The sequence below is a fragment of the Nicotiana tabacum genome, chromosome 19, assembly GCF_000715075.1.
Source record: "Nicotiana tabacum cultivar K326 chromosome 19, ASM71507v2, whole genome shotgun sequence".
Classification (NCBI taxonomy): Eukaryota; Viridiplantae; Streptophyta; class Magnoliopsida; order Solanales; family Solanaceae; genus Nicotiana; species Nicotiana tabacum.
In genome coordinates, this window is record NC_134098.1 from 55,417,283 (window position 1) to 55,434,736 (window position 17,454).

A 17,454-nucleotide genomic window follows, 5' to 3' on the forward strand; every position below is an offset into this window, starting at 1 on the left:
GGTGCCAGGGGAACGTCTCCTCGTCTACCTCACTGTATCTGAAGTATCTATGAGCGCTGTCGTGGTTCGAGAAAATAAAGGTACGCAGTTTTCCATATATTACATTAGCAAAACACTAGTCGACGTCGAGACGAGATACCCTCACCTCGCAAAATTAGCCCTGGCCTTAGTCGTAGCTTCACGAAAGCTTAGGCCATATTTCCAGTGCCACCCCATCTCGGTCGTCACGAATTTCCCCATAAGAAGCATTTTGCATAAACCTGAGCTATCGGGCAGGTTGGCCAATGGGCCATCGAACTAAGCGAGCACGATATCGCATATCAGCCGTGAATAACAATAAAGTCACAAGTTCTTGCTGACTTCGTCGCCGACTTCAGCGTAAAAATAATGGTCGAAGTTGAAAGAGAAGCCGCCCACGCTTCTCCCCAAACACAGGACCTTTGGGTCCTGTACACTAATGGCACGTCTAACGCGTCACGGTCCGGACTGGGACTCGTACTCGAAGTCCCAATTGGCGAAGTGATTCGCCAGCCCATAAGGTCCCCAGACATGACTAACAACGAGGCCGAGTATGAGGCTGTAATTTCAGGGTTAAGGCTAGCACTCAAATACGGGGGAAAATGGTTAAGACTATACTGCGATTCTCAACTCGTTGTCAACCAAGTCATAGGGACTTTCCAAATCAAGGAACAAAGGTTACAAAAATACCAGACCGAAATCTGTAAGTTGTTGTCCGAGTTCGATGTATGTCAACTTGACCAGATCCCACGAGCACAAAATGCCGAGGTGGACGGTCTCGCCAAACTAGCCGCAGCCACCAAAAATATTGCAACCGGATACAAAAGTGTAGTCCACCTTCTCAACTCGTCGATAGACCAAATCGAGGTAAGAACCATAAACCTGACTTGGGACTGGCGTAACCGTATTGTTACATACTTGCAGGACAGTGTACTCCCAAGTGATAAAAAGAGGCCAAGAAACTGAGAATGCAAGCAGCCAGGTACATCATCATCCATAACGACATGCACAAGAGAACGTACAGCGCCCCTCTGGAAAAATGCTTGGGCCCAAATCAAATGCGGCACGTCCCTGAAGAGGTCCACAAAGGCCATTATGGATCTCATTCCGGCAATCAGGGTTTGTTCAGATGCCTCGTACGGGCAGGAAATTACTGGCCCACCATGAAAAAAGAGGCTGCGGACTTCGTGAAAAAATGTGAGCAATGCCCAAAGTATGCACCAATGATTCACCGAACAGGCAAACACCTCCACTCGGTCACTTCCCCTTGGTCGTTCATCAAATGGGAAATGGACATCGTGGGCCCTCTCCCGGTAGGGCGAGGTAACGTACGATTCTTTTTGGTTTTAACTGAATATTTCTCTAAGTGGGAAGAAGCAGGAGCATTCACCCAAATATGTGAACAGGAAGTGATCGCCTTCATATGGAAAAATATCGTATGCCGGTTCGGCCTCCCCAAAGAGATCAACTGCGATAACGAACCCAATTTACAGGAAAGAAGGTCGCTGACTTTTTTGAGAAGTGGCATATCAAAAGAATACTCTCAATGCCATACCACCCCGCAGGAAACGGACAAGTGGAGTCCTCCAACAAGTCGATATTGAACATCATGAAGAAAAAACTTGAAGACGCCAAAGGGTTGTGGCTAGAAATATTACCAGAAGTACTCTGGGCCTACCGAATAATGTCGAAGACAAGCACATGAGAGACACCTTACTCGTTAGTTTATGGGACTGATGCAGTAATATCGGTCGAAGTCGGGGAGCCCAGCCTAAGATACTCCCACGAGAGCGGACCAAGGAACGATGAAAGAAGAAGGCAGAAGCTCGACAAAGTCAAAGAACGAAGAGACATGGCCTACATAAGGATGATCGCCCAAAAACAACAAGCAGAACGCTATTATAACAAAACAGAATAGGTCAGGCCGCTCAAAGTCGGGGACTACGTGCTTAAATCTAAAACACAAGCAAGCAAAGACCCACGGGAAGGCAAACTGGGAACAAATTTGGACGGCCCGTACAAAATCACGGCAATAGCGAACAAAGGGTCATTCCAACTAGAAACAATGGAAGGAAAGCTACTACTAAACAACTGGAATATTACCCACCTCAAGTACTTCAACTTTTAAGAGATAGAGCGTCCCCCAAGTCGTACTCTTTTTTCCCTCACTTGAGTTTTGTCCTAATTGGATTTTCTCAAAGAGGTTTTTAATGAGGTGACGAAGGGGACACTTCAAGTCAAAGTACGCAAAGACAGGCACAAGACTGCTAATTCATTGCTCGACCTCTTAAGCCTTCTCCAGGTCGACCAATGAAGGGACTAGATAGACTGAGACTGGGACAAGAATGCCAACCAATGCCCGAAAATTTGTAAATTTCTCCAAGTGTATAAACAAAGCAACAATGCATTAAGTTTATTTCTATTTCTCCAAATGTACAACCAAGGCAACAATGCTTAAAGTTTACGATGTCGACAAACTCCGCACCTAGAAGCATATCTTTCTAAATGTAAGTTATGCTCGACCTTGTTCGAACTAATACCTACTGGCCCACGGCCATAGTTAAACATATGTTATGTTCGACCTTGTTCGAACTAACACCTACTGGCCCTCGGCCATAATTAAACGTAGGTTATGTTCAACCTTGTTCGAACTAACACCTATTGGCCCTCGTCCATAATGAAGCATAGGTTATGTTTAACCTTGTTCGAACTAACACCTACCGACCCTCGACCACAATTAAACATAAGTTGTGTTCGACCTTGTTCGGACTAATACCTACTGGCCCTCGGCCATAATTAAACATATGTTATGTTCGACCTTGTTCGGACCAATACCTACTGTCCCTCGGCCATAGTTAAACGCAGGTTGTGTTTGACCTCGTTCAAACTAACACCAACCGGCCCTCGGCCACAATCAAACATAAGTTGTGTTCGACCTTGTTTGGACTAATACCTACTGGCCCACGACCATAGTTAAATACAGGTTGTGTTCGACCTTGTTCGAACTAACACCTAGCGGCCCTCGATCATAATCAAACATAAGTTGTGTTCGACCTTGTACGGACTAATACCTACTGGCCCTCGGCCATAGTTAAATATATGTTATGTTCGACCTTGTTTGAACTAACACCTACTGGACCTCGGCCATAGTTAAACATATGTTTGTTCGAACTAACACCTACTGGACCTCGGCCATAGTAAAACACAGGTTATGTTCGACCTTGTTCGAACTAATACCTACCGGCCCTCGGCCACAATTAAACATAAGTTGTGTTCGACTTTGTTCGGACCAATACCTACTAGCCCTCGGCCATAGTTAAACACAAGTTATGTTTGACCTTGTTCGAATTAACATCTGCTGGCCCTCGGCCATAATCAAACATAGGTTTTGGTTCGACCTCTTTTGAAGTAACACCTACTGATCCTCGGCCATAATTAAACTTAGAATATGTTTGACCTTATTCGAACTAAGTGATTACGGCTAGAAAATCAAGGCAACCAAGCGATAAAATCAAAAAACAATATACAAGTAAGGACCACATGAAGAAATTCAGATGCAAATAACAAAGTTGAACTCCCCCTCAAGGACACTACATTTCTCGACGTCCTTCACCAGCTCGTCATCTTTTTTCTTCAACTCATCCTAAAGCGTTTGCAAATTGCCACCCTCGCCAAAATGCCTGCGAATTTCCTGATACTTGCCACGGTACTCAAAGTATTTGCGCTGAAGCTTAGTGAATATAGCCTTATGCCTCTCCTCCCTTCAGGCGCTTTCGGTTTCGAAGATCACGGTCTGCAATCACAAAAAGAAAGAGAGTCAAACACAAGAACGCCTTCTCTCGCAAGGGTAAATCACTAAAATGAAGACCAAAAATATGAACAAAGCAGACAAGAAAAAGAAGCCTTGAAACATTTACCCTGAGAGCGAGGCCGGTTATGCTCCTCGATAAGGTGGCGTCATCCAGCTCCGCAAGGGTTTCACCCTCCACGTTGAAACAAAGGGGACCAAGGGTGGGGACCATTTTTAATAGATCACGGTCCATGGGGATTGCGATGGTCTGCGTAGACCCCTCCAACCTCACTTTGAGCTGAGTAAATCCTTCTTCTATCATCCTCAGCTCTGCAGCGTCAATGTCTGAGCCCGTCTCATAGCCATCCTCGGCCACGCCTTTATCTCTCCCATCAGCCGGCAAAGAAGCACCATCATCTGGTCGCGAGGTTGATGGCCCATCTAGCTGCGAAGTATCAGAAACCCTTGCAGACGACCCTTAGGCTTCCGTCGTCGCAGAAGGAAGGGATACGCCCTCTACGTCCTCAGTCGATACCGGAACCTCAGACGCTAGCTCCAGCATTATGGTTGCCATCTCGTGGATGATAAAATCATCCATCACAAAATTTACAGCCCGGGGAACCCCGTCACCAATATCTACCGACCTTCTCTTGCGGGGCACCAAATTCCCATCGCTTGGCGATGATTCCTCCTCCTCATCCACAAGATGAAATAAAGGGGAAGTCGGAAGCTCCGCTGTCGAAATATTTCTAGACGAAGAAGAAATCGATGATAAGGCAGCGGTAGATACGGTCGAAGACCAAGCAGACCTACCTGCAGTCGAGGAGGGAACAAAAACGGAAGAGCGAGTAGGCCTAGCCACGGTCGTAGGGGGATAGACGCCGAAGAGAAGGCAGCTTTCCTCTTACGGAATGCATGAGAGGGAGCTCTCAGCCTCCTCAAATATCCTCGGACCGGAAAATAAAGAATCAAAAAAGATTATCACTATCAGCAAAAGCAAACTATAAGGAATAGGCGATTAAGAGGCCAAAACAAAACAAAAGGAAAAGACAAGCTTACCAGTCAAGGAAGGAGCAGGCCCAAACTTCCTTAAGAAACTCGGTCACTCGCGAATTCCCACGATGTGAGGGAGAACCCCGCCAACCCAATCAAAAATGTCCCCGACCAAAGGAGGGAGCTTACTCTTGGCTGCACAAGAAGGGAACAAAAGTTCATAACCCAGGACTAAAACAAGCAAATCAAATGTTTCAACGAAGAAAGGTTAGACGGTTACGGGTATAATTCCAAGTCTCGGGGAAGCCATCCGTGTTGGCCACCACATCTTCAGTTTTGACAAAGAAAATATTGTGCAAGAACTGACGGTTTACCTTATCGTCCATCTTCACCACCAGGCATTTGTCCCCTTGATGGCGAAGGTTCAACATTGTCTCCTATAGAAACTAAGGGCGAAGAGATGCATCAGATGTCGGATTGTGATCTCGACCCCGGCCAATTCTGCAAATTTAGTAAGCATCCTGATGAGCTTGTAGATATATGGGGCGAGTTGAGCCGGGCAAACGCCATAGTAACGACAAAGTTCCTCCGCCAATGGGAGAAGAGGAAGGGCGTAGCCAACCTGGAAGGGGTATGCGTAGAACGCGCAATATCCGGGGCGGTGGATTTGTACCACAGCCCGTCCTGTAGGGACCAAATCGATGCGAGCGGGAATATTGAATTTAGCCCTAAGTTATGCTAGATCGGCCTCTTTCATCGCCGACTCAGAGACCTCGGGCTCATCTTCAGGTGCCTTTAAGAAGTCAGACCTGACTTTCTCACCATGAGGAATTATTTCCTCCACCGTAGGAAAGTTCTCATCCTCAATGGCAACATAGACACGCTCAGCATCAGAAGGCAAAATCACCGCCAAGGGGACCGAGTTATTTCCCTCACCGGGACCAGAGGACACGTTAGCCATAGTTCTGACGAAAGAAAGGATATTCAAGTAAAAAAAGGTTTAAGAGCAACTGGAATCACAACCAGGAAAGAAGACACACAACAATGGAGTAAGGAGAAGAAGGCACAAGGATTCGATATGAAAAATATGTAAAGCACGAATGAATGCCCCCACATACCTATTTATAAGAATTCGGGCATCAAAACCAAGAAATTATGCCATCATTACTCGGCACTGGTATCGAAACGGCAGACCCAACCGACAGACGCACGGGAAACGACGCAAAGCATCAGGAAAATGTGCCATAATGACGCATGATGTCATGACGTCACTCTAGTGCAGAAACGACGTAACCCCAAAAGTTGCGGCTCACGAAAGGCCATGTTGTCATCTCGTCCTAAACATCACTACCCGACCCACTCGTCCAATCTTCTCGACCACAACAAATAGAATCCGCTCATTAAGGTCGTCTGAGGCTGACCTCAATAAGCGGGGGGACTAACTGTATAGGTCGAAATCTGCTCCAGAATATTTAGGGCAAGGTAGCATTGAGGAAAGAGTCAGTCGAGGACGGCCAGAAAGCAGCAAGACTCGTGGTCGTCGAGGTCGAGCACCGCAGATAGAGCTGTAACAACTAGTTTTTAGAAAAAGATATTAAAGAGAATATTCTAGTGGATATTCTTTGCACTTGTACTATTAGAGTTTGTCAAGGATATGTCCCATATAAATAGAAAAAAAGACAATGAATGGGGGCATGTGACATTCATTTGATAAGAACAGACTTTTGATAAAATATTCTCTCTCTGATAAAGATACAAACACTGCCTTTTCATCAAGATTCTTATTCATATTATTCTACACTTTTCCATCATATCCAAGAATAATTCGAACATTCTACGATTTATCTGTCACTCATCATTGTCAGGAGGGACAATCATCTAGTTCATCCTTTATTGGGTGAACCACTTCTCCTATTTACTTAAATACCATTTATTGTTATTTATTGCTAGTTTTTCCTCCATTATTGCTCATACCTTTTGGAATGGTTAATGCATGTTGTTGTCAATCCCCCCACCAGATCTGTCTAACATTATTCACGTTTTTGGAACTCACATCTAGAGATATTATTATTATTAACTAAATTTAACTCATTATTATATAAACTCCATTGTTTTAGCCGAAAGTTATATTTTTTGGTCGAATAGCTGGCCCAACTTAAAATGGCTTGAAATCGATGCCAACTAAAAGCTCTTCCCAAGCTCGACTGATTGATACCGATTTCAATGGCATCGGGGTTTTGGTGGGCGAGAATAATCAAAAGGGGCGGTGAGGTTGGTCTATGATTCTAAGATCCGGAAATCGAAAAGATTCAAAGGGTTTTTAGGGAAGCCAATAAGGGGTTATGAATGAAGAGGATGTGCTGAGTATCTGGTGAAATTTTGGGGCCGTTTGGGGGTGGTCCGCCAGCCGAGACGATTTTCAGTGAGTGGTTGGCAGCTGAAAGTGAGAGGGTGAGAGAGATGAGGAAATGGGAGGGGTCTCTAGGGTTTGGGGGTCGTTTTAGACACTTATATGGGATTAAGGAGTGGAGGTATCAGCCGTTAGATGAGATGAGATAAATGGACGGGATTAAATGTGACAAAAACGGTGTCGTTTTGGGTAAATGAAAGCTGGACCGGTCTTTGAGACTGGGCTGAGGCGGATTTTGGAAAATTGGGCCACTTGAAATTGCTTTGGCCCAGTTTAATACAAGACCAAGAAGCCTCATTCTTTCCTTTCTTTTATTTTGATTTTCAAGATTAACTACTTATCTTAATCAACACCTAATTTTAAAATTAATTTGCAAAATTGACCCACTTTCCTATTTATCTAACAATTGGACTAATTGCACTAGAAATTGACCAATTAACTAATTAAATCTAAAAATGCAAAAACAAAGCAAGAATGACTAATGTATTTTTTTTATAATTTTCGTGTATTAACCATGCAATTAATATGTAATTAAATCCTAAAAATACAATTAAAATCTAAAATGTTATGAAATAAAGATTTGAACATTTTTTATGGATTTTTTTATTTTATGATTTTAAGATATTAAATATGCACGAAATACAAATAAATGCAAACAAACAAATAAAGAGAAATTCCTAGAAATTCTATAAAAATCAAAGATAACTAGAAAACTATTTTTTGTAAATTTTGTAGGAGTATTTTTCCTAAGGCAAAAATTACGTGCTCACGCTATACTTACTGCTTTATATTCTCTGCTAGGGGTGGCATGTGGGCAGGTCCGGTCCCTAAACGGGCCAAGTGGGCCGGTCTCGCGGGCCGCGGTCTTGGGCTGGTCCCGGTCCCTAAATATTCGGGCTTAACTGTCCCGGGCTAAACGGTCTTTTTGTAGGAACCAGCCCGGGATCGGGCCCACGAACTCATGGTCCCGGGCTAAACGGGGCGGGCTAAGTGGGCCCAACGGCTAAATAGTGATTTTAAAAAAATTAAATAGAAATTAGAGACAAAAATAATGTTAAAAAAAATATCTAAAGCAATGCCTTATAAATTTATTATAGAATTGTGACCTAAATTTTTTAATTCAAATTTAAAGATAAAAATATTGTAAAAAGATATTCAAAGCAATACCTTGTAATTTTATTATACCACTAAAAAAATATGGCAATATCTTTCTTAGTCTTTCTCCCCCCTATGGAATGAGCACAACAAGGTGCTAATGCCATCATTGAGAAGAAAAAGAAACTAATCAAGATGTGCCAAAATTGACGAACAACTTGTTGAAAATTGATTATCGTTGAAGACTTGAAGACTTCAATTCACCAACTTCACAATTCTTTCACAAATTGTAACAATCTCAATATTTGTTTTACTATTTTTTGGAATAAAGTAAGCAATAGTAGCAAGTATAGAAGAAAATTAGAGAGAGATTATGATAGATTGATATTGATTTTGTAAGAAAAATGAAAGAATGGGGGTATTTATAGTTGAAAATAGAGAAAAAATGTAATTATAAAAAGTTTAGGGTTAATACAACGTTGAGGTTAAATGACTATTTTCTAAATAACCAACGGCTATTTTTTAAATTCCAACAACTCTTTTCATAAATAGACAAACGGCTAATTTTTTTTTAAAAAAAAATTACTGCTAGGCTTGTTTGACCCGCCAAAGGATCGGTCCAGTACCGTGACGGGCCAAACAATCTCGGTCCAAACAGGTTCCTACTCAAGAACCGGCCCACGAGACCGGCCCAAACCCACCTCTAACGATCCTACCGGTCCCGGAGCACTTAGCCCGCGGTCCCAGCCCAGCCCAGTTGACACCCTTATTCTCAGCATATATTATCTTTGTACGCAGTCCGAGCAACCCGTTAATTTCTGAGTACTAGCATATAACATCATCGACTACCACCACACCACGAATTATTATGACATTTATGAAAATCAATATGCAAAATCTGGACCTGACTCCCGAAAATGGTAAAACAATCAATGTCGAGCTGCTGGTTTACTGAAATACAAAAATAATAAAACTGAGTTGCCAACCCCAGCTTAGCAACGTCTGATGGAACAAAGTTTAAAACTAGATAATAAGCTTTTTGCAAATTTAGTCTCCGATATAAGCTTAATTCAAGGCTACAAATTAGTTTGTCCCGGTGGGACTGATATCCTCATATGAGACTAGACCCCTCTGTCGAGTTGGGGAGGTTGACCTCGAACTACTGGGCGATTCAGATCCTACTTTTCTACTGTGCTTCCTTGGAGCAGCATCAGGAGATCGAGGAGTCGTTGAGTCGCGGCTTCTAGATCTTGAAGCTGACCTTCTAGTAGGAGAATTCTGATCATCCACGCGAGGCCCAAGACGAGACTTCAATCTGTCACTTATTGTCTGCCGCTTATCTGTAGGGGAAGCACTACGTGAAGGGCTCCTACTTCGACGCCTCTCACGCCTAGGACGAGCACTAGGGCTGTGAGAAATACTCCTACTTCGACTCCTTCTCCGGTATCTACTGAACAAAGAAAAAGAAAAGGGGGTTAAGGGATGTGAAGTCATTTTTCCAGGTTACAATCTTAAATGGAACAAAAGAGAAAACCAAGAACTCAGAGATATCATAAACAGAAAAGAAATTGAAGCACTGTGTAACTTTTGGACGTATGAAGAGACATTCACAAAAAATAAAAAATAAAAAAAGACAATAGGGAGGAACTCAGAAGGAAAACCTGGGTGGACTTCTGCCTCTTGGTGAGCGTCTGTATCGTCCCGGTGGAGAACGCCCAGAATAGCTTCTATAGCTTGAGTACCTAAAAAAGATAACAATGTATTCAGCATGCATAACAGACTTGCTCCTTCCACGGACAATTTTTACATATGAACTCGATGTACCTATCACGATTCCCCTGGAAATTTCTCCCACCCTGGTAATAAGGCCTGTAAGGTGAACGCTCAGGAGATGGGGTGCGATAGCGTCTTGCAAATGAATACTGTTGAGTGAAGCCACGGCCTTTTCGGATTCGCTTTGACGTTCCATCAGGAGAACGGTTTCCGGATAAATCCCTGCCAGGACTAGAGCGAGATGGCTGAGTAATTTTTTGTGAAGGACTCTTTGGATAACTTCTCTCCTTTGACTCAATTTGAGGACTTCCATCATTATGGTCAAGTCTATCAGACACTTTTGCTGGGCTCATACTTCGACTGCTCCGGCGGCTGGGTCTTGGCTTCCCTCTGGGACTTGGTGTTGCACTCCTGTTAATCATGTAAAGAGAAAGACGTCACTTTGTGAAGATATGTAACTTATATGAACAGCTACATACACAAGTACCACATCATGAAGCATTCAGTAAAGCAAAGGAAGGGACCTGGATCTGCTGGAATTATCAGATCTATCATTGGCGGCGAGAGTCCTGTCAGTTGGTACATCTCCACCATGACCATTATTCGGAAGCTTACCATTCTTAGATACTTCACCCTCTTCAAGATTCTTTTGCTGTTTCAAAACAGCTTGTCCTTTGAGAGGAATTGATGATTTCTTCCCCAAAGCTGTAACGTAAGATGAAAGAATGAATTAACAAATCTTCTTACAAGACATGTTTTTCCACCCCCATGAATAAAATTAATAATTACTTTTTCGTGCAGAATTACTGCGCCTGCCATTTTCATCATCAGAGCTATCACTGCTGCTGCTGCTGCTGCTGCTGTCTGTGCCACTAGAACTAGCAGAGCTCCTGAATGCAATGGGAATAAAATAAATAAACTTTGGTGGACTAAGCCAGCGATCAAGTACAGCATAATAACACAGATTACAGGGGCCAACAGAAAACAATACCGCTTGCGTTTCGATCTTTTATTTCGATGAACTCTTCTCCTCGACTTTTCGTCTTTTTTCTTCCCATGTCGACTCCTTTCTTTCTTAGTCGACCTCTTCCTTTTCTTACGCCTTCCATCACTTGAAGAACTAGAAGAATAGGAGTCCAGCTCAGAGTCTGAGTCAGAGCCTGAAGAGGAATCAGTATCTGATTCAGAACTGTAAGAATCAGATGAAGAGTATCTCCTCTTTTTCTTTTTCTTTCTGTCAGTGGATGCTTTGCGTTTCCCCTCTTCTTGACTGTCTGAACCATCATCAGAGGAAAGAGCTCTTGCTGACTTCTTATTTTTCCCTGCGGACGAGGCAAAGATATATGAACGAACAACAGAAACGAGATGACACAGCAGACTCTCTTAGCTGAGGCAGTAACACTGCCGCAGAGTAGGAACATCTTAGTCTTAGAGAGATAAAGTCACCTTTCTCTGCTTTGGTTGTATCATTGCTTTTCCTCTCTTCAGACATTTCGCCACAATCTACAATTTTCACAAGGCCAGATGGCTTCCCATCAGCTGTCCCTAACTGTTCAATTTTCTTCACAAAATCCATTCCCTTTACAACTTTTCCAAAAACAACATGCTTCCTGCAACAGAAAAATAGATGTTTCATGATCTAAACTAGGTATTGTTATAACCATAGTTATTTCTTCTCCTAGTAGGATTTGGAGTACAAGTCTACCGAAGGATAAAACATGGTGAAACTAATGTGCACTCGTATATCAGATAAATACCCGTCAAGATGGGGAGTTCTCTTAAACGTAATGAAGAATTGGGATCCATTTGTATTAGGACCACTATTCGCCATCGAGAGAATACCAGCCTCAGTGTGATCAACTTTAAAGTTTTCGTCTACATAAATAAAAAAAATTACCATCAGCAACCAATCATATAACCATATATCAAACACTCAAACATATATACTACTAATCTACCTGGAAATTTCCCTCCATATATACTCTCTCCACCAGTGCCTGCAAAACATTAAAAGTTCGTGTGCCTTACTTGTCTGGGCAAGAGGTTGGAAGTTAAAGAGTCCTCTGCGCCAATTGAAAGTTCAGTGCCCAGAAGGGGAAAAAGCATACCATTCCCTTTGGAGAAATCACCACCCTGTAGAAAACAGCAAGAGGTCATGGGACTGATGATTATTCCCCAATATATTGACTAAACAACAACTACTACTACAAGTAAGTCTCAGTCACAAACAAGTTGGGATCAGCTGAAATTTACCCCTGCATAATTATTTTCTCATTTGAAATAATTGACAAGCACAATAGATATAGACCTGCACTGCTTCATAAGATATCCATAAAATCTGTAAAGCACATGGAACTAAAAACCGAACAATGTTTCTCACTTTTAAGTTTTGATTTTCTTTTAGGAAGGGGGAAGTCTGAATTTATTATGATTAGCAGCTACCCCTTTTAAATCCCATAAGTTAGAAGAGAAAATAGCAAAACATTAACTCATGATATTGGAGAGCGAGTAAGATGAGACTGTATGATTAGAAAGTGTAATTTCTGTGGATGCAGAAAGAAAAAACATTGTGAACTTCAAACCCAAATTCAAGAATTATCTTATACCAAGCTGGAGGAAACAATTGCTTTTCCTATGATACCCAAGCTTAGGTAGAATAAGTAGCAACAAATACATCAATTCCTACATTATTTATTCTCAAAAGATAACAAAGAATACAAATATCAAAGAGAGAGAAAGAGAGAGAGAGAGAGCATACTTGTGCCATAAACCCTTTGATTACACGGTGAAATAAGCATCCTTTGTAGTGCAGAGGTTTCCCAGTAGATACTCCAACTCCCTTCTCACCTTCAAAACATAACATACCAGCAAAACCACAACACTCATCAGATCAACCAATTATACCCGTGAAATCACGCAAGCACTGTAAGTCAATAAAAGGAAGAGTAATATTAATGTCATGAAAACAACAAAACCAATCAAAAGACCCATTCACAATAATTTATTGTTATCCAAGAATATGTGATTTCTTAATGACTCAGTGACACATGAATAGGGATCTATTCAAGTTTTCTAGACCAACCTTTGAGCTCATCCCAGAATATAATAATCCTAGCAGTGTTAAGAAAATCGACATAGTCTAACTCAAACCCAAAACTGACTCGTGAAGCGAGGACTATCCAAGACCATATAAGGAGACAATAGTTCATTCCCTTAAACAAGGTGGGACATTAATGCCCTCACACACGCCCAGCATTTTGAATGGTGCTCATAGGCCTATATTGTGGCAAGGCAGAGATGATTATCCTTAAGGCCCTTCACAATAATTCATGACTTCTATTCCACTATTTAACACACATTTAGAACCTTAGGGGGCCTCAAGCAAAGTACTTCTCTAGCACAAAGCAAATAACATTACGAACAATATACCTGTGCAGAGTGACCGAAAATTTTCTGCTGTCCTCGGGACAATATCTGCAAAGAGCTGCACATTTCCCAAAAAATAATGCTAATTGCATGCATGATATATCAAAAACAGATTCAAGACATGGTTTCATATGGAAGAAAAAGGAAAACTACTCCAGGAAGCTTGGTAAGCTTCATATATACCTCAATAACAATTCTTTCTGCAGGATTTCCATCCATTGATACATCTAAGAATACAAGAGGATTTTTCTTCTTCTTCATCCTGCACCTCAGGCCCTAAAGATGTAGAAACATCATTTCAAGTTAGAATTTATTCTGAACAAAAGAAATTCATAAATTCTTAGATTACTAGATCATAAATTTGTTTGTTGTTTGTTTAGTCATAGGTGTCATAGAGATAAAGGGTAGAGGATGACAGGCAAGCCATAGGAACATGTGAAATATTGTTCCATACATAATTAGTAGATTGGGGCAAAAGTCAGTGCAACCATCTCAAAAGGAGCCAATAGCTTCCTAAATCTCGAATGAGACTCTACCTACCACCATTTGAAGCTACCAAAGTAAGACTTTTTGGGGGGATGCTAGGGAAGCATGGTACTATGTAGGAGTGTCAATTATAACCCGTATAAGTGTATACTGCCAAACTCGTCCAAACTTGAGCAGGTTGAGTTGGGAATATATTCAATTATGAGTCAGTTCACGCACAATCCAAATTAACCCATACAAAATCTGTCATGTAACAAAGAAAAAGTTCTCCACAATTTCATCCACTTTCCCTCTCTATAAAGAAAATAAAAGTTAATTTTCTTAGTTTGATTTGGTAACTAAACAAATTATAAAAGACAACAAACAAACAAAAAAATGTTTGAGTTCTGGAGTTACGACCCATTTAGTCCAAATTGACCCAATCAAACTTTTCGTAAGTCAGGCATGATATTGACCTCCATTTTAATCCGCCTAATGTTGACCCAACCTGCCCATTTGACACCCCCTATTACTTGTTGAATATATTGCTCTTCATTGCTTACAATAAGTATCAATTTGCCTTCTCTCTCCCGTCAATGGAAATTGTGCTTAGGAAAGAACCTACCATAACAATTTCTTGTCTGTAGAACAAAATATAAAACCCTCGACTGTCCAATATCACCTATGCATCCAAGCGAATATCACTACCAAGATTGAAGCTTTACAGCAAACAGACACAAAGATAGACAGAGAGATCTTTTCCCCTACCTATTTCTTTGTATGGAACAATAATCAGAAGGTCCAAACATTAAGTTTTAGTGCAACGAATTGAAAAGACACCCTAAAACTAAATTAGTGCAACCAAACAAATCTAGTAAATACCATGCACAGAATACTGGAGAATAATTACGAAAGAAATATCAACTTTTTTTCTTTTTGGGGAAAAGGGCAGACTCTTAAGCCCCAATAATCAGCAGCTACAACACAGATCGATGAAGCACCGGATTAACATTGTAAAAGCGCAAAATTTGCAGAGAGAAATTAAGTATTTAAAAAAAAGAATTTTTGGAAAAGGACAAACTCTTAAACCCTAATAAAACAGAAGCTATAACACGAATCGATATGCTCCAGATTTTTTATCAGTATAAAGCCGGAAAATTTGCAGATGGGTGTGGATACGAAAGCAAGATTTCATCTCAGAGTAACAAATTGCACAAACAACAACAATAACAAGAAAGAGAACAGAAAAAGATCAAGAACTTAAAGAGTGTAATTTACTTAAACAATAGCAACTGAGTGCTCCCGGTGAAGTGAAGTTGACGTCCAAAGCTGCGGATTAAGCTAACAAAGAGAAGCGTCCATTTGTTTCCTCGGAGGCGCGACTGAAGTGATGAGAGGCGAGGGTGTGCGTGCGTACAAACAGTGTGTTCTCTTCACGATTTTGTAAACGTACTTATTACCACACAGAAAATTATTATCTCAGTACCAATGGTAAAAATGGAAAATTAGATTTTCTTATGGTTAATTTTTTAACGAGTTTACCTTCTAAAAAAATTGCACTATTAGTTAATTTGAAACAAAAAAATCTATAATAAATGAAATTAATAATTTAAAAATAGCACAAATAAGCTGCTACAACATACTGATTAGATTATGCTAGCAGTGAAATTGGTAATTTGAAAATAATATAAATTTACATTGGACGAAAATATTCAATGAAAGAAAATATCAGGTTGAATTTAAAAAATAACAAGTGAAGTACTAGATTGTATGTGTTTGACCGAAAAATATAACTTTCGACTAAAACAGTTGAGTTTATATAATAATGGGTTAAACTTAATTAAAAATAATATCTCTAGATGTGAGTTCTGAAAACGTAAATATTATATTAGACAGATCCGGTAGTGGGTTGACTATAACATACATTAATTATTCTAAAAAACGTGAGCAATAATGGAGGAAGAACTAACAATAAATAACATTAAATGACATTTAAGTAAATAGGAGAAGTGGTTCACCCAATAAAGGATGAACTAGATGATTGTCCCTCCTCACAATGATGAGTGACACACTAATATCATCCAAGTCACACCTATATTCGGGGTTGTGAAACTGTCGATTGCAATAATAATATCCAACAGGGAGTCGGGATCGAATCCACAGGGAGCTGAGATGGGATTAGTTGTATATATTTGGATAAAGCACGTGAAGTATCTTGGTTGCACTTCCACAAATATAGTTTTATTTTTACTTATAAAATTACGTTAAGGATTACAATTCTAAAGATATAAAACTAGAGAATATTGTTTTTGGATGGTTTTCAAATATATAAAAAGTCTTAGGGGTATGACCTTCATTAGGTGTTTGCTTAACGGGCTGTAAACTTTAAAGCTTGTTTTGTTGGTCGGGTTGTATTATAGCAATCAACACTCAAATACCCACTCAATACCTCTCGGTTAGAGAGTGATTTTGCCAAATTTGGTTTTCTCAAGTCCAAATGAGTATTGAACAAAACAATTGATAAAATGCTCAAGTCGGGTTTTACTATCTCTAGGTTCAACCCTTTAATTGAGCTTATCAATCTCTTGATTTTATCCCAAATTCTTGTTAGCCAAGTTTTCCTAGACTAAGTCTCTCTTTCTCAAGTAGAGACCAAGTCAAATAGGCATAAACTATGTATATTTTGATATATATCGTCTCACATTTTGCTCATGTCTCGACGATTTAAGATGTTTAATATGATTATTTGTGCTAAATTTTGGTATTTCTATGTGTAGGGATCATTCGGATGTAATTTGGGACGAAAGGGCGCGAATTGGAACGAAATCGGGACAAAAAGGCAAAAAGTGAAATTTGAGGGCCACAGCCAGCGTGGGGCGCTGGCTGTGGCGCAATTTAGAGCAGCTAAAATATTTAAGCGCCAGGGCCAGCGCCCCACGCTGCCCTGGATGCTCAAAAACGTGAACATGTCCTATTTCGACCGGGACTCGGTTATTTTGACCCCAAGACGCCCCAAACTCATATAAAAGCCAACCTAAACCTATTTTAAAAGGGGGGAGGGGACATTTTGAGAGAAAAAACACAAGCACAGAGCCGCCGTAGAGGCCGAAATTCATCAAGTTCCATCTTTCTCTCACCAAACATAATAATTTTTAAGTTTCTTTGTATGATTTGTTGTTTGGCTACTATGTCTATGTGGAGCTAAACTTCACGTTCTAGAGTTGTGGTTCTTTCGTGACTATTATTATTCGGATATTGATTTTGCCTTCTTGATTTATCATATTGGTTTATTTATTCAATCTTGCGCTTAATTATTTAATTGCTTGATCACCAATTGAATATGATCTACGAATCTAGAATTGAACTCGAAAGTGAGAATTCTAGATTGCATATAGGATTGAGTAGAGCAAGTTCTTGAACTCGGGCATCGGGGAACGGATTCGTGGTTAGGATAGACATATACCTAATTGCCTTGCTTGGTTGA

General features: G+C 40.6%; 1 protein-coding gene across 2 annotated transcripts; it reads right to left on the bottom strand.

Moving 5' to 3' along the window:
• Positions 1-9,224: 9,224 nt before the first annotated feature.
• Positions 9,225-15,634, bottom strand: LOC107760984 (peptidyl-prolyl cis-trans isomerase CYP63). Of its 2 annotated transcripts, none has more exons than XM_016579136.2 (14): positions 15,249-15,634; positions 13,689-13,781; positions 13,509-13,563; positions 12,838-12,926; positions 12,188-12,212; positions 12,038-12,076; positions 11,837-11,954; positions 11,526-11,689; positions 11,071-11,401; positions 10,869-10,969; positions 10,604-10,784; positions 10,131-10,490; positions 9,968-10,048; positions 9,225-9,753 (listed from the first exon to the last, which is right to left on the bottom strand). In XM_016579136.2, the coding sequence occupies exons 2-14, from the start codon at positions 13,764-13,766 to the stop codon at positions 9,390-9,392; spliced, it is 1,986 nt and encodes a 661-aa protein (XP_016434622.2). In that variant the 5' UTR covers positions 13,767-13,781; positions 15,249-15,634; the 3' UTR covers positions 9,225-9,389. The 2 variants fall into 2 exon arrangements, with proteins under 2 accessions (XP_016434622.2, XP_016434621.2); XM_016579135.2 differs by having other exon boundaries at positions 9,225-9,756.
• Between the last annotated feature and the right edge of the window lie 1,820 nt (positions 15,635-17,454).

Bases quoted from the DNA above. Each gene is read 5' to 3' on its own strand.
- LOC107760984 (XM_016579135.2), bottom strand. From the start codon at position 13,766: ATGAAGAAGAAGAAAAATCCTCTTGTATTCTTAGATGTATCAATGGAT. The intron at 10,785-10,868 runs GTAATTATTAAT...CTTACGTTACAG, and splicing joins CAGTAATTCTGCACGAAAAA to CTTTGGGGAAGAAATCATCA. The intron at 10,049-10,130 runs GTACATCGAGTT...TATCTTTTTTAG, and splicing joins TTCCAGGGGAATCGTGATAG to GTACTCAAGCTATAGAAGCT.